At 46.3% G+C, this 22,934-nt stretch overlaps 1 protein-coding gene across 1 annotated transcript in view; it reads right to left on the bottom strand.

Moving 5' to 3' along the window:
* Positions 1-1,315: 1,315 nt before the first annotated feature.
* The window catches only part of SORL1 (sortilin related receptor 1), a 155,718-nt gene continuing 134,099 nt past the window's right edge, over positions 1,316-22,934 (bottom strand). Inside the window, exons 39-48 of the mRNA XM_045894818.3 lie at positions 22,836-22,918; positions 21,505-21,601; positions 18,787-18,971; positions 16,208-16,327; positions 15,188-15,352; positions 13,733-13,907; positions 12,498-12,604; positions 10,019-10,211; positions 7,098-7,310; positions 1,316-5,687 (exon numbers count right to left, since the gene is read on the bottom strand). Coding sequence (XP_045750774.1) covers positions 5,620-5,687; positions 7,098-7,310; positions 10,019-10,211; positions 12,498-12,604; positions 13,733-13,907; positions 15,188-15,352; positions 16,208-16,327; positions 18,787-18,971; positions 21,505-21,601; positions 22,836-22,918 — 1,406 coding nt within the window. The 3' untranslated portion in view covers positions 1,316-5,619. The remainder of the gene's footprint in view (positions 5,688-7,097; positions 7,311-10,018; positions 10,212-12,497; positions 12,605-13,732; positions 13,908-15,187; positions 15,353-16,207; positions 16,328-18,786; positions 18,972-21,504; positions 21,602-22,835; positions 22,919-22,934) is intronic.

The raw sequence follows: 22,934 nt of genomic DNA on the forward strand, positions 1-22,934 counted from the left end.
TGCTCAGCAGGGAGTCTGCTTCTCCCTCTGACACTCCCCACTCTCATGTGCTCTCTGTCTCTCTCATTCTCTCTGTCTCAAATAAATAAAATCTTTAAAAAAAAAAAAAAAGACCCACTGGCAAGACTTTCTTAAATAGAAAGGGATACGGGGAGTCACAACCTGAAGGTTTCAAATACTAAGTGCATATGGAGATTATTCTTGTAGTGGAGCGTCATTTGTTCGTTCACTCAATATTTATTGGGCAACCACCTTTCTCGCCTGGACCCCTTCCATCTCCTTTCTTCTGAGTCCATGTCACCAAGCAACCTTCTAGTTGTGTCTGGCTTCCTGGGTAGATGCCCCTATGGGAGGAGAAGGCACTGGCCGTGCTCACATTCTAAGCGACAGGACTGTTTCCCAGGATGAACTAATAAATGGGCATTATTTCATTGCAGATCAGTCTCACGAGCTTGGTTAAAGTGCCTTTACCCACAAGAAATGAACTCACTGAGGTGCTGACAAATTATCCAAGCCTGGAAACCTAAGGGCGGGGCCACGACCAGGTAAATGCATGCCTTGGGGTTCCCCTGGGTGTGATGTATTGGGACTGTGTTCTGACTCTGGACAGTGATGGGGGGCAGTGTCTGGGGTTAGACTGGGGGCTGGTCTTACCATTCACACTCTGGTTTCCCCTAAGCTGGTTACTTAACCTCTCCGAGCCTCTTTTTTCTCTCCTACAAAACGGGATGAGAGTCCTTCCGAGTTCTATTTTGGCTCAGTATTGAAACAAAAGCAGCAAACGAGCAGGTCTGCTGAATTCAAAACACCAGGCTCCCCTCCTCTCCCGTTCCCCGTGCTCCGGTCCTGACGGATGGGTCCCCCTGCCATTCAGTCACCCATCCGAGGAGCATGCAGGGCTCTTGTCGACTCCACTGCCCAGGGAAACCTGGGCACACGGGCTCTCTGGCACGTGGCGCACCACACTGCGGTGCTTTCTTCTGCCTTCGTAGCAAACGATGCCTCAGCCGATGTGGTGACAGTTTTATGGGAGCCACTGCTCCTGTGGAATAATTCTGTTTACTTCACAACAGCCGCCTGGACATCTGCCCACTCCTCAGCCAACACAAAGGCATCATGTGCTTCGAGGATCCACCGTCTGAGACCACCTTGTTAATAACAGAATTGTTCAGATCTTAGTGTTGTCTCGTCTATGAAAGAAACATCCTTCTAAAACACGCAAATCGAATGGTGTTCGGAGACTGTATTAACTACCTTTATTGCACTCCAAAGAACAACTCGAGACACATGTAGAGAGTGGATTTTCAGAGAGATGTTTCCTTGGCCCAGTTACATTTTTATTCAGTGAAAAAAGTTGACATTGAGACAAAAATTATCGTAAAATTGTGCAACAATATAGTAAAATCTTCAGCAGAAATCGGTGATTTGGAAACGTATCAAGGCAATTGAAATCATAAATGCCTAATTTCACTTTGGAGAGAAACAAGTATACAGTGTTCCACTTGAAATAAGAGCAGAGTAGGCCTTTATTTTGCTGCCAATACTTTGATTTTGCCTAAAGTTTCTAATAATTCGTAACAAGAGTCTTTAAATGAGAAGTGACACGGGAGGACATCGGAGAATAATGCTCCACTTGGGCACTCATACTTGTTTCCACTGGCATTAGCACAAATGGGACGAATACCATTCTTGGGTTACTTGGCTCTGAGGATTTAATTCCTAATATGGCTGCTCAAAATTAGTGGGCAGAAACACATACACAACCTATCCTCCCTCAACCCACATTCGATGGTGGTTCCCATTCTGAGAACGAGCTCATTGTCCGTGTACCCAACTATCCATCTCTCTTGCTATCTATTCCATATCTCAGTCTTGCATAGAAAGTAGTCTATATAAACTTAATGCACTGGCTCTTATTACATAAAAATTGTACCTGAAAGGCAGCACACACTCCAGTTAATAAAAATAACAGACTAGGGATGTTGAGATACAATCCCAACAAAGTGAAGATTCTGCACAAAGTTTTAAGAGTCAATTCTGAAAATCAATATGGAGATGGTATTCAGTTGACTTATCTCCCAGAACCCTTCTCTGACGGGTCTCCCAGCTCTGTCGGAGGAAAAATCTTCTCGGGGATTCACCATGCCCCCCATCAGTAGGAAAGTGACCAACCAAACCTAACAAGATGAGGTTTCTGCCCTTAAGGAAGTAGCGGGACTATAATCTTACAAGATGGAGTGACCATTGGGTGGATATTTGAAGACAGGATTCTCCAAGGGGAAGTGGGCGATTATCTCTAAGAGCCTCGCCACACCATCGCTCTCCCCAGTTCCCCCCAAAACAGCCACTGTGTGAGAAGGGGTACATTCCTTAAATGGCTGAAGCATAGCTTAATCTAGTAGGCCAGGATGATGGGCAGGAGAGAACACAGAGCTGTGTGTCCCACACCTGTCCCACCCAAAGGTCCCGAGGGATACAAGCAGAGGTGGAACCCCAGGAATCTCTCTTCCCAAAGTCCAAAGTTTCAACCAGTTACCCAGCATCATAACCTTGTACCCAGTATGCCAGGGCAGCCAGTAATTACTGGAACTTCTCACATGTCTGGAAATGTCTGCATAGATGTGGCTCCTCCCTGGACTCCTCTGCAGATTTCTGTCATTTCATCCGCCTGGACCCGTGTCTCACAAGGTTCAAGGGGCGTTCAAGACATAAAGGGGCAAACTCAGCCTCCAGAGAAAATCTGTACACAATCCCCCTGCCTGCCAAATTTTAGTGGTCTGTTAGTGGTGCACCGTGGTCCACGTGGATGTGGGCTTCTGACATTCTAATGTGCGCTGGGAGAGAATAAAACCTTTTCCCTGCACAGTGTGAACTTCTGAGGTGGCATCTTCAACGAGGTACAAAAAAGCCCCTTCTTCACAAACAGGGGCTCCGATTGGTCACAGTGAAGACAATTATCTGGTCACTTTCAAAGGCTGCACATACTTTCTGTCCTCATCTCCTAAGGTCACTCCAACTTCTGGACTCTCGCAGACGACACACACATACACCAAAACCCCACAAAGCTATGCAGAGGGAAGGAAGAGTGCGTGCTTGAAAAGTTCATAAAAATATACAATTTACATGTAGCTGCATCTACCTAGCTTAGTCTTCAGAAACTTAGCTCTTCTGTGTATATAAAATACTCTAGCCCTAAAAGGCTGCTTTTTCTCAAACAGCACAGTGGCGTTTTCCAAGGAGAGGGGCGATGGCCAGTCTATACAGTACTGTGCACTAAGCTTTGGGAGGCACTGGTAACAAGAACTGGATGCTCAGAAGTGTCTCCAGTTGCCGACTAGAGACACAAGCTCTGTAGAAAGGCTTGCCTATGGAATAATGGAAAATAACGTCTCAGAGCCTTTCAGATCAGCTTTTACGAATGCCAACAAAAAGTTGGCAGAAAAAGAAAAGGAGAAAATATACTTTCTGGTGGTTCAATTAAATGACTCTGCCTCCCACCAGACTGTTAATCTTTCAGCTACTTAAAGAGCTTTACGAAAGGGGTGGGGGTGGAGGGTAGCGCTTGGAGCTTTGAACAAAACCCCAAGACAAGATAAAGCCAAAGAAATTCCATTCTTTACAAAAGTCACAAAGGAAAGAGAGGGGAAGAAGGGAAAAAAAGGCTGGAAGGAGGCTCATTATGACCACCGCTTGTTAAAATAAAACAGAGCCTTACCCACACGACATACTACATGTCTACAGTTGAAAATACTCCTCATTCAAAATATATATATGCATATATATATATATAAATTAAAATTTTTAAAACTAAAAAATTTAATTGGCTCTTTGTTTTCCAGACTATCACTAGATAGAACAAATCTATATTCTCACCCAAGAATGATACTTTTGGTTAAAAGAAAGCAAATACTTGTGAGAAGGTGATACGGCGCACCTCAGAGGACATGGGGGGGTCTTTACAAAGCTTGCATATAAAGGACACATATTCGGAAACATGACTTTGGAATATCCCCCGAGCTCCCTGCTTCTCAGCTGAGAGGTTCTGCGATGAGGCTCCTACGGGAGTCACAACAGCGCTGGACGTCGGCGTCTACGGCGCTAAGTCTAAAGGGCGGGCATCGGTCCACGATGGTCAAGTGGCCATGATGTGAATACCGGGGTGGCATTTAAAGGCGTAAGGGATAAAAGCTCAGCTTGTTTTATAGAGAGAATAAGCTCTAGTGTTGCCGCGAATGTAAATTGGATAGAATGGTCTCAAATTCGTCCACCTCCTGTATCTCTGTCGGAGTGAACAGCCCTCTTTAAACTGGGCAGGGGTGCAGGGGAAGGAGGTGGAAGGAAAGGAAAAAAAAAAAGAGAAGGCACTGACCCAATTCAAAATGACTGCATATATCAGGCATACAGTTTTAAAGACAGTAAGTGGCCACCTCAACACAAATAGAAAACTTTACATTCGCGCCTGGGTGGCTCAGTCGGTTAAGCGTCTGCCTTCAGCTCAGGTCATGATCCCAGGGTCCTGGGATCAAGTCCCACATCGGGCTCCCTGCTCAGCAGGGAGTCTGCTTCTCCCTCTGCCTGCCGCTCCCCCTGCTTGCGCTCTCTCACTTGCTCTCTCAAATTAAAACAAAAAAAAACAAAAAAAAAACCTTTACATTCGAGATTCTTCAGTGGTAAGGAAAACAAAAGATTGGCAAAGGACAAATTAGGTACTCTATCTGCCAGTGTATCTCCCGTGGCACAGACCTAGTACTCTCCCACAAGCAGAGTCATTTGTTGTGGTGACCACGACACCAGGGTATAATGCAGCAGTGTTCCCATCTTGCAGCAAGGAGAGCTACGTCTTGTGCAGAGGCGTAGACGGTAAGATTCCATCCATTAACGTAAGAGAAGAAGCTGTGGCTTGCAGGGCCTTCCTGAGCTGCAGCTGTTTCACTGGAACTGAGCAATGATTCGGTGTGCTCTCCTGCCAAAAACCACTATGCGACACACGAGTGAATAAAAACGGACTGTTTCCGGAATGGCAACAAAACTGCTTCTGTTCCCCACCCCTCAACCCTGTGACCCCTCATAACGTGCAGAGTCGGATGACCACGAAAGCCCTGCCTTATACAGAGTCCCAATAAATTAACAAAATTACAGAAAAGAACCTTCCCCCATAATACACACAAACACTTTCATACAAACTAAATCCAAACAAAATTTAAAATTTGAGCACACTTTCAACGAGGGGGGGTGGGAGGGATTCCACCCATCACCCTCTCTTGAAGTTTTTATTAAATACATTTCTGTGTCTTAGAAAAATAAAAAGAATGGCCAATTTGTTGAACCAAAATTATCTCACAGATTTAAAAGCATGCCCAGCAAGCACAGCCCTGTAAGACTACATTAATATGACATCAAAGCAATTTGGTTACTGAAATCAACCTGGTTTGAAGTTCACAGTCGATTACTACAAAGTTTATTCATTCCTTGCTTTCCTTTTTTTGTTGTTTTTGTTTTTGTTTTTGGCCCATATAAAAATAACATATTGCAACTCAAAGTGCATCTTTTAAAATAAACCATCAACTATCTTTATCAAATAAAATATTTACACCATTTGGTTTCTAGTGAGGACAGCTTTCAGGCTATCACCATGGGGACGTCATCTGAAAATCCAGTTATCATGGGAGCATCTTCATCATCCTCCCCTAAAGGCAAAACAGTCGGTCCTTGGTGAGTTCCAGCGTACCTGCACCCAACCCCAACTCCCACCGCTCCGCCCCAGCCACCCCCGACACCATCGTGAGCCCCAGCCTGGAAAATTGGGACCGCAGCCTACCAGGCGCAGTAGCCAAAGCTGAAACCCAGCTCAGCTCCCCCACTGACACTCTTGAGTCCACTTCTCCTCCATCAATGGGTGGTCAAGCTTATTTTAATGGTAGCTTGAACTTAACCAAGTGAAGAAAGTAAATCTCGTAGGAAGGAGAATCTTATTACCCACCCAAAAGTCCAACGGGTGATTTAGCTTCCTTAATTTGAATTATCCACACCCTATGTTAACACAGTGAAACCTCATAGTCTGTTTTCTCCTCTGAACCCACACTGCTCTGAGGGTAGGGATCTTAAGAGGGGTTTAAGCTTTTTGAGGACAGCTTCCCAGACTAATGGATGTCCCCTTGTGGCCCCTGGTACAATCCTGTGCAAATAAGTTGTGATCCACATTCAGTGATCACTGTGTGGTATCACCATGGGTCAAACTCCTTTTGCCCCCAGTAACAGAAGCAAAGAATGCACCCCATTCATGCAAGGCAGACCAAATACTTGTACGAAGCAAGACAGGAAACTGAGAAGAAGAAGGAGCAAAGCTAATATCAAATAATCAATGAACGGGGAATTCACAAGTACTTTACAAACCAAAAAAATTATAACTGGTTTACAGAAAAAATAGGTATGTAAAATGACATTTAGCAGTCTGCGTTTGGGGAAGACCCCCAAACACACCTAATTTATTATATTAAGTGGTCTACTAGCCCTATTAGCAGTTACTAATTTGAGCACGTAGACATTTTAAAAGGGATCTTTCTTTCTTTTTTCCATACCACGTTATGGATACATGAAAGAAGAATGGCCGAGGAGGTTTCACTAGCTATCAGAAAGACAGACAGCCAGATGGAAAGGCCGTCTTTGGACAGAAGTCATCTGGGAAAGCGTGACTTTTTCTCTTGACTAGGCTCTTCCAAGATGTCAGACCTCCAGGTCCATGAAGGATGAGAGGGCTTGGAAATTCTTGAAAATCTGCTGATACTTTGGGAGTATCCAAAGCCCAGGGCCTTCCTATCCTTCCTGTACAAGGCAAGCTCCTACCAGTTCTTCCACAAGACCACTCCCGGTCTCAGGCCGGGACCACACCGCGGAAGAGACTACAAGTATTTTCGTATAGAAGCAAGTTCAAAGCAAAGGGCTCCAACTGGTTTAACCTAAAGCAGTGAGATCACTGGTTAACGAGTCACTCCTCGAGTGTCAAAAGATGAGCTTAACATAGGTATTTCCTAAGCAAGGAACCGGCTTTGCAGGGGTCGGCGCTGGGAGGAAGCACCAGGGCAGCCTGCCCCACTCACCCAGGTCGTCCCCCGAGGAGAAGATGGCCGAGCCCAGCCGGGAGCTGTAGTGGCTATTGGCAAAAGCAGTGAAGCTGTTCTGCAGCCTCCGATGCTTGGTGTACAGGACCGCAAACCCAACCCCCAGGCTCAGCAGTATCAGGAACAGGATGGGCACCACCACGGCAGCAACATCAGTAGACCTGGCAGCCCGGAACGCTGATGCGTCCTCACCTGCCAAGGCAAGAGGCCAACACAGTAAGCCTCCGACGTCAGGGCGGGAAAATGGACCAAGCAACTTGGACCCCCCCGCCCCCGCCAAAAACGCTACTCGTCGGCAGTGACCCAAGCCACCTGCCTGGTGTGGCATGTTCCTGCACGTGGCGCCTGACTGTTTCCCGACGCCTTGCCACGAGCTGACAGCCCACGGGCCTTGTGCATGCAAATACGGTAATTACATTAGCCTCCTAATCACAGCCTTGTTGTTTATTTAGATAATCTCTTGGAAGGGAGACCTTTGTTGGGGTATCAACATTGATTTCATTAGCATTATTACTTAAGACCACTTGCTTGCCTTACATAAGAGGATGTGAAATCAGACCACTAATTAACGAGATTGCAATTATTTCCCCCTACTTGGCACCAAAGTCACTCTGAACTGCAATTACCTGAAGCTCCATTAAGTGATACAAACGAGATTCCTTTACTGCAACGCTGACTTAACAGCTCATGAAGTTTTATGAGTTTGTTTGTTTTTTTACTTAGATGAAAGAGAGAAAGAACGTTTCCATACACATTTCACATTTTTAAAATGCTCTTTGCCAAGCCAGTTAGGTGTCTATGACCTAACAATGGTGCTCACTTGCCCATGTCTTAAACAAATTCCAGCTCTATGATGATGTGCTGGTAGATCTGCCCCAATAGGGCTCTAGGGCAAAGCTATCCCCCTGTTGGGTTTGGGCCGGTCTTAAAAAATCCTGGGGAAAGTCTGAGCCTGAGGGCAGGAAGTGGAACTTGGGAGTCAGTTTGAGCTACAGAAGCACAATGGACTTTTCAGGTCCCATAAGGAGCCTCATCAGGCTTGAGGTCATTCCCTGGGATAGGGCCAAGTGGTATGGGCCAGGCCTGTGCCTCACAGGGAAGGCTCAGTAGCTACCCAGGGACTCATTCCAACCAGATGTTCATTGAGATGGACCGGAGAACAGCCATTTCTTGCAAGCCCAATCTAACAACTCAATATCCATGCCTTTAATTTCTCTCATTATTGACCTACCAGGAAAAGCTGGGGCAAGATCTTATGTCATATGTCCCAACCTAACCCCAGCTGTGAAGTGGTAGATTAGGGGATGCTCTTAGCTGGAGCAGTCAGGAGGAACCAGTGTGGTGCAGGAAACAGGAATGAGTGGACCCCCCTCTCCCCCCCACACCCCACTTCTGAGGGGACCCAAACATCAAGGGACAAGGCAGAGACTAACCGAGGCCTCATGGAGAGATTCTTTCTGCTTGACAATCTCGGTTTTATAAAAGCAACACTTTTTCCCAAAGTCTATTTCACAGTCACTAATTGGTTTTACTTAAAAAGGAGGCTCTATTTAGGAAACGCTAGGTTAACAAGACTTTTTTTTTTTTTAATGATAATTTTTTTTTTTAAAGATTTTATTTATTTATTTGAGAGAGAGAGAGTGAGAGAGCACATGAGAGGGGAGAGTCAGAGGGAGAAGCAGACTCCCCGCTGAGCAGGGAGCCTGATGTGGGACTCGATCCCGGGACTCCAGGATCATGACCTGAGCCGAAGGCAGTCGCTTAACCAACTGAGCCACCCAGGCGCCCTTAACAAGACTTTTGTTGTCTGTTTTCTGGAAGACCTTCTCAGAACCTCTAGTATGCTATGATTCTCCAAAGGGAAGCGGTTTGCAAGGTTTTCCTTTTAGGGAGGTGCCTGGGAAGCATGACATGTCAGAGCATACAACTCTTAATGCAAGATTTTGGCTTGAGCGTTGGTGAATTCCTGGCTGGGAGTAAATGCTACGAAAAAGGGCAAGTGGCAAAACGTCTGTTGATATCCTGGCCAAGGTACTACAATACAAGCAGAATTTCTGTGTAAAGGAAAGGTTCGTCTCCACCATCAGCATGACCCAGCACCGATATCTGTCAGTGTTCAGAAGACAAGACGCCAGGCCAAATTCAGGTTCTGCTCTGGACCGACAGCTAAGAATGGGGGAGGCTATAAAATCAGTTACTCTATGGGAAGGAGGTGATTTACTGACTTGGAAGAACCACAGGTTACATTAGCATATTGGAGGCTCTGAAAAGTCCTGCAAAAGACAAACACTAAAACTCACACTCAGCCTAGTCTTTCCCGAGCAGAATCTCCTTTTGAAACAAAACCTATTTTTTTAAATTTTTTACTGTTATGTTAATCACTAAACAAAACCTATTTTTAACCCATTCCCTTTCTTGAGCTTTACATTCAGAATGTGGTCACTTTGTAACCCCAGCTCCTCACAGCACACCTGGCTCAGGAGGTATTTGTTAAATCAGTGCCTGATTAAATTGATACATAAGTGATTTTCTTTTAAACTGAAAGAATATTTTATTTTTTTATTTTTTTGAGAGAATATTTTAAATACACTTTAGAAAGACACATCTTGGGGTGCCCAGGTGGTTCAGTCAGTTAAGCATCTGACTCCTGGTTTCGGCTCCGGTCATGATCTAAAGTCCTGCGTAAGGCTCCTCACTCAGCAGAGTCTGCTTGGGATTCTCTGCCTCTCCCTCTGCCCCTCCCCCTGCTCTTGCACACGTGCGTGCTCTTTCTCTCTCTCAAATAAATAAATAAAATCTTAAAAAAAAAAAAAAAAAGACACAGATTCATCAAACCATGCTACATCCTTCATCAATTTCCCCAGAACTGAAGACGGAAACTGGACCCATGAGTGACTTACCGGACCCCAGCTCATCATATAGCAGGACAGCAGGCTCCCCACAAATCTGGCTGCCAAAAAGGCATCTTGCTTGCACAGTGAAAGTGTAATTATGACCCAATTTCAGATTGGAAATTTTAAAGAAATTGTCAGTAGTATTCCCAAGGTAAGCGGAGATATTCATGGCACTATCAAACATGTGTATCTCATAGCCCTGAAAACAAAGACACAAGAGATTGTTCAGGAATTAAATAAGGAATCTGACCGCTTCTATTACTGGTTCCACCTTTATGTGAGCTCCTTATTGCAGGCTTTTATAGATGCTAAAGCACTTTGGTTTTCTTACTAGATCTTTTTACATTACCACGGAGATACTGGATTCAGAAAATGGTAATTTTCCCATCCCAAATGTCTCAAATAACTACCATGCCCACTTACGAGCTGCAAAGTGGAAGTGAAAAGCGTAGCCCTAATAAAAGCCATTTTAACAAATATTCCAGTACACATTCAAAGTTCTGGTCAACAGTCCAGATTAATATTAAATGCCACAAAGAATCCGGGCAAGTCAGCAATGGTTCACTGTAATGGGATTGGACTAATAATAAATCCAAATCACAGTGGACTCCAGCAGTGGGGTAAGAAAAGTCAGGACATTTCTCCGTAGAACAGCGTGTGGGAACTCCATCTGCAGCCCACAGCTCGCTCACCAGCTCCTTGAGGCTGATGGTGGCCCCAGACCAACCTGGCCTTGAATAGAAAGCCCTTCAAGATCGGGCTGGGATCAGAACTGACTACTGGACTTCTCTGCTAATCTCTAAGTATTCCAGTGTCAAAGCTACCAACTTCCACCCCATCAACATCAAAAAAAAAAAAAAAAAAAAGACCTCCTCTCTTATCTCTATCCACATACTGGGCCCCACTGCATACTCACAGTCTCTTGGTCCCCATTCCACTGACCTGTTTAGTCTCTGAACTCTAAGCTTGGGGGGAGGGCAGGGAGAAGGACGTGCCACCTGCTTATGCGCAAACCCTCCCTCTCCTGGGAGTGAAGTATTGACCTGCCATCTCAACCTGAAAGCCAGGCTTCCACCACCTCGGAGGGATCCCCGATGACAGCCGGCTGCCAAACTGGGCCTCCCAACGCCTCCTGCCCCGAATCCCATCCCTGCATTCTCCATTATAAACTGGCATTAGTTATTTTCTATCTAATAAACAGTTGCTGTAGAACATTTGCCAAATACATAAAGGTATAAAGAAAAACATTTAAATGACACAAACATCAACCACTTATTTAACTAGTCTTCTTCTGTTGGACATTAAAGTTGTTTCTTCTTTCTTACTATCAGAAATAAAACTGCCCTGAACAGCCTTGCACATAAATTCGTGATGTACATCGTTTCCTTAGAATAAGATCCTGAAAGAATTGCTGGGTCAAAGGATGTGAACGCTTTTCATGCTTCTGATACACATTACCAAAGTGCCTTATGGAAGGCATTTCCAATTCGTATTTCCGGAGTGCTAATCTCCCCAACTACAACTCATACTGGTAATACTCTTCCCCTAAAACTTAGCCTGTTTAATGTGAAAGTGTCCTATCTTTGTGGTTCAGATTATTAGTGAGGTAGATCCTTCTTTTGCTTATGGTTACTGTAGTTTTTGTTTTGCTACCTGTACCTTTTTCAAAATCAGAATATTTCTGTTTTGAACTGCTTTGAGAGCTTTCTTTATATCTGTATATATTAACCATTTACAACGGTTGGAAGAGTTGCGAGAATTTTCAAGTTTTAATCTAGCTGTTTCTGGCCTTACACTGTGACTGTTTACAAACCTAGCACCCTTTGCCGCCACCAAACCCCAAAATAGCCACAGCTGATTCACGGGGTCTCTATAGCTCCTGCTTTGTTGACCCTGGGGACAAGCCAGGTCCACTCAAGAATCTGTCCACCTTTGGGTGGCAGATCTGTTCCCAGGTGACGCTCTTCTTCTCCTCCTGCCTTCTGCTGTGAATACAGTAATTGGTCTGCCGATGACAAAACAAAATAGTGTTTTCCGTATGTCAAGAGACTATCTTCAAGCACTTCCTGCCCCCTCAAACATCACTGGAAAGAAACTGCGAGGCCAGGTTGAGACTGTCCCAGGCACGGGGGCCACAGCCCTGCTCTCAGACTGGGGCTATGAAGGATGAGGCCCTGGTTCCGATCGATGCTGAGCCCCATCCAGCTTCAGAAGGCACAGCATGGGCTCCAGCCCATTCCGGTCTTTAGGCAAAGACAAGTTCAGGAATGAAAAGTGCTTAGTGCAGAGATTCTCATCTTTAATGGGCAGTACAACCATTTCACTAATTAGCAAGCCCACAGAAAATGGTCCTTTAATTCTCAGGTTCACTCCCTTGCCCTATTCTTTTTCCCCTATCTATGCCAGCATGCTGTTAACGAGCTCATCTCTAAAACTGCATTTCAATTAGATTCCCAAAGTCATTGAGAAGGAGGGAGGAACTCACCCTGCTTTCATTAAAATGCTTTTCCTTCAAAGCTAGACTTTTCCAAAACAGAAGAACGTGGTCATTTTCTGTTATGATTTTTAAGGCATCAGGTGCAGATAATGAAACTGAAAATTAAAGATGAAACAGAATATAGTTAGTGACTATATACTGGAATCACTGTTTTCTTGTCTGTCATAGAGAGATTAGATAAATACTAACTTGAGGGGTGCCTGGGTGGCTCAGTAGGTTGAGCATCCAACTCTTGGTTTAGGCTCAGGTCATGATCTCAGGGTTGTGAGATCGAGCTCTGTGTCGGGCTCTGTGCTGAGCGTGGAGCCTGCTTGGGATTCTCTCTCTCCCTCCCGATCACCCTCTGCCCCTCCCCCCACCCCGCTCGCACTCTTGGTCTCTAAAAATAAATAAATAAAATATTAAAAAAAAGAAAAAATGTGCTAACTTGAAAGGCTAGGTTAAGGAAGAAATAAAACACTCGTGTTGCTTAGCATAGAGCCTAGCACATGGTAGACACTCGAATTGGCATCTCTTTTGTTGTTATAATACCTTTAGCCAAGAAATTTGGACAGTACCTCATTTAGTGGTCCTCAGAGCCACCGATGGCCAAAACCAAACTGGGTGGGGGAGAAAGGGAAGGGAAGGGATGGGATGGACCACGGTTTCCTAGCCTTGCTGGACTTCTGCTCTGGTTCCGGTCTGCTTTCCTGCTCTCCCTAGGGGCGCCCACACAGCCGGCCTGGTGGGGCTGAGCCTCCGTCCCAGACACTCTGACACTGTCTGTTGCTGCCCAAGTACCCAAGCTCACTACCTGCTTTCCGAACCACAGTCTGACTGCCGAGCCAACCGCGGGCTGGGAGCAAGGCCCCTTCAATCCTACTGCGCAGTTACTGGTCTCCCTCCTTGGCTACACATCACCCTGCCTCGAGGAACCATGTGATTTCAGCCCAGGTTCCCATCCTTGGCTTTCGTGGAAAATGCTCAGTTTTATTTCCTAACTCTTTTGGGTATTCCTGCTCTTCTCCCCCATAAGTGTCAAAACCAGCTAGGCAGGAGAGTGAAAAGAGACTCAGCATACTCCCAGTCCACCACCCTGCCCAGGCACTGGAAGCCCACCCCTCCGGGCCCGCTGTGGATACTGAAGGGGGTGTTTGTACTTCCTGCTGTTAATGTCTAGGCGTCCTAGCAGCCCTGCGGGCCCCTTGCTGTGTGGGAAGGACCCTAATCTCTCTCCCGTTTACCTGTGGTGATTTTTATACTGGAATCTTTGCTCATGTTCCCCAGTTGGACAACGATGTGGTATTTCCCTCCAGGTTCCAACTTGGTAAGGGTATACTCCACAGTACTGTTGCGGGATTTTATTTTGTAGCTTCTGTCACTCTTTCTTATTAGATCTTTGACAGCAATTGCATATAACTGGGACAAGAAAAAGAGACCTTAATGGTAATCAGAAACTTGGTGCTTTTTCACTCTTTGCAATTCAGTGGCGAACGATGTAACCTAAGTGTATCAGGGGCTGTGACCCACAGCAACCACCTTCTGAGCCCTGCAGCCTGACTCTGTTCTCTGGAAAGCCTTTGGGGTGGCCAGGTCCAGACTTGGAACAAGCACTCACTCCCAGAACTGTGCACAGAATTATCGATTTGACCCAAAAAAATGAGCCTAGGGAAAGTCACATTTATTGTGGCGTCCACAGACAGGTTGGAACAGGCAAGAGCAATTCAAATTCAGTGTTCAGTGTGTCTCCCCAGCTGTAATAGTTCCAGGTAGTGTCAGAGGACACAATGAAAGGACAACAAATTCTACTTACTGTCTCCCGGGTTGCTTTTTACATATGTGGAGGCCAGGGCAAACACAGGGACATGTGGTAAGTACAGGAAACTCAATCACCAGGAAGAATTGGAGAGTCAAGGAGAGCCTGAGCAACCGAGTAAAACCACCCACCCCTGGGATGAGGGAGAGGGCACAGGGGATGGAGGGAAAAGCAGCCTGGGCCAAAGGAAAATGGGAGCAGTTTTCCAGAGTTACTGCCTCTTATTTATTTATTTCTTAATTTAATTTTTTTTTTAGAGGGGGGAGGAGAGCGCAGAGGGAGAAGCTCAAGCAGGCTCCACGCCCAGCACAGAGCTCGATCTCATGACCCTGAGATCACGACCTGAGCCGAAATCAAGAGGTGGACGCTTAACCGACTGAGCCACCCAGGCGCCCCTCGCCTCTTTTTTTAGAGCAAGAGCCAGTAAATATTTTTGTAAAGGTTCAGATAGAAAATACTTTTAGGTTTTGGAGGCCAAATGGTCTCTCCCACAGCTATTCAATTCTGCCATTTGTAGTGTGAAAGCCGTCAGAGATAAGATGTAAATGACTGGGTAAAGCTTGGTTCTAATCAACTGTATTTATAGAAACAGGCAATGAGCTGCACTTGGTGGGCAGGCCTTTGTCTACCATCCCACTTTACAGGCTCAGGGAAGGGAAGGTAAGAAGGCAGAAAAGAATGAATAGAACAGCGGGAAATAATGGGGGAAGGGAAAACTCCGAAGAGGCACTTATAAGGACCCCATCTTTGGGCACACAGATATGGAGACGAGACCTCCCAGAGCTCCCACCGCCAGGCCTAGCTTTCCTGTGACAGCACCCCCTGCCCTGTCCCCAACCATGCCAAGAATAGTAATGGCTGGCTGGATACCCGGCCCTCTCACCAGGTCCTGGTCAGGAGAATCATACGGGGATTCCCACTTGATGACAGCTGAGGTTTTGCCAGTATGAACCGAATGCAGGTGACGAGGTGGGAGCCTGCTGTCTGGGATCATCCTCACCACGACGTAGTCGGAGGATGGCCCTTGGTAGGGCACCACCACCCGGACCTGAAACCAACACCACGGGGACGCATGGAGTTGGCACGAAGCCATTTTTTCCCAACAAAATAGTGACAGGTGTACACAATTAAAATTCAATCAGTACAAAAAAAGATACAAAATGTGAAATAATTCCCCACCTACCCCAGCTCTCTAATCCATTTTCCCAGGAACAGTAACGGTTTTCTACGCTTCTTTCCAGAAATGTCCTGTGCTTATGTAAGCACAAATACACGTGTGTGCGCATACAGATACATACTTATACGTATATGTGTGCGTACACGTAGCCTGTTTTTCTTAATATTTTTATACAAATGAGAAAACATTACACATTTTTAGGCTCTTCACTTCTTTCACTTAGTAAGATAGCATAGATTTTTTCCACCTCAGTACTATTTCTTTTGAAGACTTTTCCACCTCAGTTCTATTTCTTTTGAAGGGTTGCCCTGTATTCTTAATCGGTCTTCTCTTGACAGCCACTGGTCAAATCTTCTGCTATCACAAGCAACAGTATACCACACACCTTTTTCCATCTATCTTGGCACACGTATAAACATGTGGGCTAAGTTCCTAGTCTTGGAAGTGGAATCCGACAAAAACCACTTATCCATTCCTGCGAATGTTTATCCATTTGCCAAGTTCCCAATCCCCTACAAAGCTACAGTTGGTCACTGGGGCATTCAGTCTGTTCTTCAAGCAGGAATCCGATGCTTTTACAGAAGAGGAAGCACCCTCTTGTACACACATGGATCCTAGAGTCATGCCTCCAGCTCCCCAGGGCCAGGATCTGAGCTAAGGGCCCAGGATTTAAGCCATCCTTAAAAAACAGAAACTCCTCTGGACTCCCCAGTGTGGGAAACTTACCAGAAACAAATACTGCTCATCCCTACTGACAATGACTGTTTTGTTGTGGAGGGAAGTAGTCAAGCTCTTCGGATTGCGATACAGGTCAAGGAAGGATGTAGCATAGAAAATACCATAAACCTGGCAAAGAGAGAGGATGGAAAAGGACATCAGCTCCGTGGCCAGTGGCCTCGTTCTCTTGAAATCCCTAACTGACGCCCCTGTGAACAGCTTCAGGAGAGCTCAAAAGAGAGAAGTCTTCCTTCAGCATTTTACAGAGAAGGTACAGTGGGGCAGGCACTGAACCCACCACCACCAAGATAAACATGGTGTGCGCTCTGTCCTCAAAGCACTCTTTTTTCAAAAAAAGATTGTATTTATTTCGGAAAGAGAGCGAGCGTGCGTGGGTGCATGGGGGAGGGGCAGAGGGAGAGGGAGAAGCAGACTCCCTGCTGAGCAGGGAGCCAATGCAGGCCTCTATCCCAGGACCCTGAGATCATGACCTGAGCTGAAAGCAGACACTTAACCTACTGAGCCATCCAGGTGCCCCTCGAAGCGCTCATTTTTGAGGAAGGAGGCACAGAGAAGAAAAACAGACGCGATTATAAAGGACAAGTTGCAAATACAGAGCATGAGATACTGTAGGAAAAGACTGCACGATGAGCCAGGGAGAAGAGCGGGGTTCTCAGAGAGCAGATGGCACGCTGAGAAACACGGCTGGTAGTACAGATGGGGAGGAAGCCAGCGCGTCTGCGGAGGGAGGTTGAGGAGGGAGGGCAGCAGGGCAGGCATGGGGAGCTGCCCGGAAGACACCCACTCTTCCTCCTCTCCTTACTAGAATCCTGCTTCCTACTAAGAATTGCCTCCTGGAAGAAAATCTCTACTTCCCACCTCCCTGGAAGCTAGGAGAGGCCACGTGACAAAGTTCTGGCCAATGAGCTGCAAGCTAGGAGAGGCCACGTGACAAAGTTCTGGCCAATGAGCTGCAAGCTAGGAGAGACCACGTGACAAAGCTCTGGCCAATGAGCTGCAAGCTAGGAGAGACCACGTGACAGAGTTCTGGCCAATGAGCTGTAAGAAGAGGTGTCACGTGGGAGCTCGGTGGGTGCTGGGGGAAATGGAGGGAGAAGCCCTTCCTCCCGCCCTCCTGCTGCCTGGAACACAGATGATGGTGTGGCTTCCGACCTCTTGGACCATGAGCTGACCCTGAAGTTGGAGGCCACAGGCAGCCTGGGTTCCCAATCAAACCTGGTGCTGTAGAAACCCAGGCCTGCTGAAGGACTCCGCCTTCTTTTAATGAAGAGGGAAATGAAACTGTTAAAGCCGCTGTCACTTTCAGCTCCTGTTCTATGCAGCCATCCTTAACCCCCACTGATAGATGTGGAAAACCGGGAGTTTAAAGCAGGGTGGGGGTTTTTGATGGGCTTGGAGCGGGGGCTCACAGCTGCGGGGTTTATAAACGGGGGGATAAGGACTAAAGAAGCTTTCTTTGTCAGGCAGCATGGAAGAGCCCACAGGCAGGTAAAGACGGGGACTTGAAGGAAAGCTGTGAAGAAAGTCTGGAGAAGTCGTGGGAACGGAGGGCACGGATCAGGGACGTGCACGGGGACTTCCGAGTCCCAGACCTAAGCTGCTCAGCAGCCAGGGCCGGAGAGGGAAGCATACAGGGAAGGGGAACGGAAGTCCCGAGGGGGTGATGAGAAGGGAGCAAGTGTGGAAAGAAAGAATTAGGGGACTCCAGGGAGTGAGAAAGCAAAGCAAATGGAGCAGGACTAGGGGACCGAGGGCACGGAAAGCACAAGATGGGAGTGGGGGCTCCAGGCTCAGAAGCAGGCCTGGCTTCCAGAGGACAGGGCTGCAGCTGCTGGGGAGTGGGCCGGAGGGCTCTGGCCAGGGGTCAGGAGAGGGCTCCATGCGCCAAGGAGGCCAGGGTGCAGGCAGGTCCCCAGAGATGGACAGTGGCTGCGGCCGTTCTCATGGTGGGGAGGGAGGACTGGGGGTGAGCAACCCGAGTCCACAGTGGACTGAAGTTGGGGAGAAGCTGAGAGCTTCCTAGAGGTGACGTTACCAGAGGGGAGGTGAAAATGTGCCAAGAACCTTGGGAAGACTCTCTCTACATTGGGGAAATGTGGGAAATAAAAGGCAGATTCAAAAAAGCACGTATCTGATCATAGTGCACCAAAATGCATACATGAGGACCAAAAAAAAGGACCCATATAGTGTGTCATGGGGGGGGGCACATCTGGGAGGAGCAGCCCAAGAAGGCAACCTGTGGGTGGGGGATCACATCGGTGGGGAGAGACGGAGTGGCTTGTCACTGCTGCTAATGGGTCACCATGCCTGTGAGACCAGGTGAATCCCAAGCATAGGAACATGCCCCCCTCATCACATTTATCGTGTGTCCCACAGCAAAGACCACGGGCGTTTTCTCTCAGATGCCAGGCCAAGGTGTGGACAGGGACGGCAGGTGCCTCTAGAAGGTAATACAGAACTGACTAAGAGGATAGTTTGTGTTTGCAGTAACAGAGGAGAAAGCCCCATGGCCTAGAATCAGGGGAGAGTCCAGATTGTCTCTGCAAGGGTCATCCTGGCTGACTTACCACATTCCTGGGGCCAGTCCAGGTACATTCCACTGCAGTTTGATTGATGGCCTTGGCTTTGAGGCTAGGAGCAGGTGGGCGGACTCCTTTGGTTGTGACATGCTCAAATGCCAGAGGACTATCCCCTAAATCAGTCTTGGCCCAGGCAGAAATCTCATAGGACGTATGAGCAGTCAGATTGGCAACTGTGAAAACAGGGACAAGAAGATGCCAGGAGGGAGCTGGAGGCGTCAGTCAAGAATCTGTGTCTTGACAAACCAGGAAACAGACTCTTAACTACAGAGAACAAACTGACTTACCAGAGGGGAGGTGGGCTGGGGAGGGGTGAAATGGACGAAGGGGATTAAGAGCACACTTACTTTGATAAGCACTGACTAATGCATAGAATCGTTGAATCACTAGAGGGTACATCTGAAACTAATACAAACACTGTTAACTATACTGGAATTAAAAGTAAAAATTTAATTAAAAAGGGAATTATGTTTTGATATACAATGCCCTACTTTTTAAGCCTTTTAAAAAAAAAAAAATCCCTACACCCAATGTGGGGCTTGAATTCATGACCTGAGATCAAGAGTTGCTTGCTCTTCCGACTGAGCCAGCCAGGTGCACTGACACTCTATTTTTTAATGCAATCTCTCAATTTAAGTGAGTCCCACATGTTGTAGGATTTTCATTATTTTACAAATTCATCCCAGCATTACTTACTGATGACAACTGCAAATAACACACGTACATGGGCATTGGGTTGCTTCTTAAAAAGCTGACCATCTGGTGATAGAAATTGGGACAACACTCCTAGAGAGCCATTTGGCCTTGGGTAAACATCTTGAAATTCTTCATGCCCTTCAATCCATATCCCATGGAATCAAAGCATGCAAACATCTGTGGGACATGATGTTACACGTCACATACATAATCCCACTGTCCAGAGACAGGGCAATGGTTAAATAATGTGCATTCCATGAACTATTGTGCAGCCACTAAGAGTTGTCTCCAAGAATATTTAATGAGACTAGAAAATTCTTACAATTTTATGTTAAGTGAAAAAGGCAGGATACAAAACTACAGTTTAGCCTTGAACAACACAGGTTTAAACTTATGTGGTTTACTTATACTCAAGTTTTTTTTTTTTTTTTTAACAGTCCAGTGCTGTAAATGTATTTTCTCTTCCTTATGATTTTCTTAAGAATATTTTCTTCTTGGGGCGCCTGGGTGGCTCAGTTGGTTAAGCGACTGCCTTCGGCTCAGGTCATGATCCTGGAGTCCTGGGATCGAGTCCCGCATCGGGCTCCCTGCTCAGCAGGGGGTCTGCTTCTCCCTCTGCCCTCTTCCCTCTCGTGCTCTCTGTCTCTCATTCTCTCTCAAATAAATAAATAAAATCTTAAAAAAAAAAAAAAAAAGAATATTTTCTTCTTGGGGCGCCTGGGTGGCGCAGTCGGTTAAGCCTCTGACTCTTGGGTTTCAGCTCAGGTCATGATCTCAGGGTCGTGGGATCAAGCCCCACATCAGACTCTGCACTCAGCAGAGTTTGCTTAAGAATATCTCTCCCTCTCCCTCTGCCCCTTACCCTCCTCCCCTCAAAGATAAATAGATAAATAGAAAGACAGATAGATGAATATTTTCTTTTCTCTAGCTGACTTTATTGTAAGAACACAGTACAGAATACATACAGCATACAAAATATGTGTTAATGGACTGTTTATGTCATCAGTAAGACTTCTGGTCAACAGTAGTAGCCTGTGAGTAAAGTTTTTTGGGAGTCAAAAGTTATATGCAGATTTTCTACTGGATCAGTGCCCTCTAACCCCCAATTGTTCAGGGTCAACTGTATTTAAACTGAGTCCACCTCCTTGTTTATAAGACTAAAAAAAAACAACAGCACTTAAGAGCAGTTGCTACTGCAGGAATTAAAAAAGAAAAAGCTTGTAAAGTGTTTGGCACGATGCCTCGCATCAAGCTAGTCCTTAATATATTTCCGGCAACAGCTAAGAAGACTATATCGCTCCTGATTTGGCCAATTTCTGTTGGTGTGAACTTGAGACAATGAGATCACAGTCTCAGAAATTAGAAAGACATGGATTCCAATCCTGACACTGTCGCCTTCTGTGGGAATTACTTTATCTCTCAACGTTGGGTTCTCATCAGTGAAATGAGCATATCCCATAGAATTATGATGGGGGTTCTATAAAATGGTACACACGGAACACCTAGGTAAATGCCTATGCACAGCAGGTGCATAGATACAAGAAGGACTGGGACACTACCTTCCCTCCTCCCTTAGCTCAGCTTGTTTGTCCATTCGCTCAATAAATGTGCACTGAAGAGCAACTCTGCCCCATGTCCTGTGTACCTGGTATTAGCAAAGGAGGAGCAAACCACGCCAGAAAGGAGGGGCAGGCATCTCACTCTCGGAACTTTTTTTTGGACCCCAAAAATAATTGGTATAGGGTTAATCTGGCTTCTTTCTAGTTTCTCCTCTTTTAAGCCCCCGACTTCCATTAAGGGCCAACGAGCTAGAGAAGGAGGCTGAGGAGCCACCAAGTGGACCCGCCCCTGGAGGCAGGAGTCATTCACAGTCTCTTTAATCTGCTCACCCAGAATGGCAGCCAGAGAAAAGCCCCTCTTCCAGGCAGCCCCCACACAAGCTCTGACACCAGGAGGTCTTGATCTCCCTACTCCTCCCTGCTCACACACCGACTCGCTCCAAGGTGTTACCTTTGTGTGACAAGATGCTCCCCCGGAAGTTCAAAGTTCTCTTCTCTTGCTTGTGGGTGTCAAATGCCCAGAAAAGGTTCACCACATAGCCATTCACCTGCCAGGAACCAAGAAACATGTTAGGGGAACAGCACACAGCCAGGGAGCATAGCAAATGCAGAAGGCACCCCTTTGCTCTTGTTCCTTTAGGCATCTCCTTTCTTAAAATGGACGGGTTGTTTCTTTTGATCTTTAGACAGGTTCCCTGTGTGCTATCATTGAATATTTAGCTATATGGCACCTACTTCTAAAAACAAAACATGAGACTGTAATATATACTATAGATGTGATGAAACAAACAAAAAAACTGGTGCAGAATAAAAGGACAAGGGCCTATTCATAAAGGCAGAAAGAGGAACAACTTTAAAGAGAATTACATTATGGTAATGAAGGATACATCTTAGCTCAGGTGATCCTTGCAGTCAAGGCCAAGAGGTCAATACGAAAGGGGCTTGCTTAGCTCCCACGGTCTTAACAGGAGCAAATAGACCCAGGCCTCAGGAAACATTACCTTTTCTAAGTCCTGAGCTCGTAAAAGGATTTGATCTGAAGATCTTTAAATATGGGGCGACAACAAAAAACTCAAAATGCTTTCAAGAGCAAAGACTATATAGACAGGGTTCATGGAAAGGCCATCCCTTGCAGCAACGGTCTCTGAAGCCAAGGTCAGGCCACCAAATTGTGGTTCAGTAAGTGGCACGAGGGATCCGAAGGCTGTTTGTCCCACCACAGCTTCACAGACAGGGAGGATGTGAGGAAAAACTGATAAGAAAGAAAGGACATTATGGAAGGTGAATCTCAACTTGGAAAACCACAGGCACACAGAGGCTTATGGTGGAACGGGCCCTGCAGATGGGCCGCACGGAAGGGGTGGTGGAGCCAGAAGGGGAGGATGCATAGTGGCTGTAAGTAGATATGTTTCTAAGGTATCTGACTCTCTCTCTCTCACTGTGGGAACCTCTGCCTTAGTGCTTCGCACCAGGAAATCCAATAAAGCTGAAAATTACAGGGCATACATATTCTGTTAACACCAACTCTTTATTTGCACTGTAGCTGTGAACCATTTAATTATATGGCTTAAAAAAAAAAAAAAAAGGCACCAGGCTGAGGCAGGATAATTACATGAGAAGGACTCAAGTTGTTCTTCATGGGGGAAGGAATCAACCTAGTCCTGGTATTTTGGTTTTACTGGACCGAGTCATTCACTCTTCTTCCTCGTACTGTCCCAGGCCACAGCGGTTCCATCACAAGAAGAGCCCCACCCAACTGCCAGTTTGAAATCCCAATGTTACCTTGATGTCACTCTCCATGGTCAGGGTGAAGCTCAGAGAATTCTCACTGTAGCTGTCGATGTGGATATCTGGTGGTGGGATCACTAAAAACAAAAAAAA

The sequence above is a fragment of the Mirounga angustirostris genome, unplaced genomic scaffold (genome assembly GCF_029215605.1).
Source record: "Mirounga angustirostris isolate CCGP_5_RB_7025 unplaced genomic scaffold, mMirAng1.0.hap1 SCAF_13, whole genome shotgun sequence".
Lineage (NCBI taxonomy): Eukaryota > Metazoa > Chordata > Mammalia > Carnivora > Phocidae > Mirounga > Mirounga angustirostris.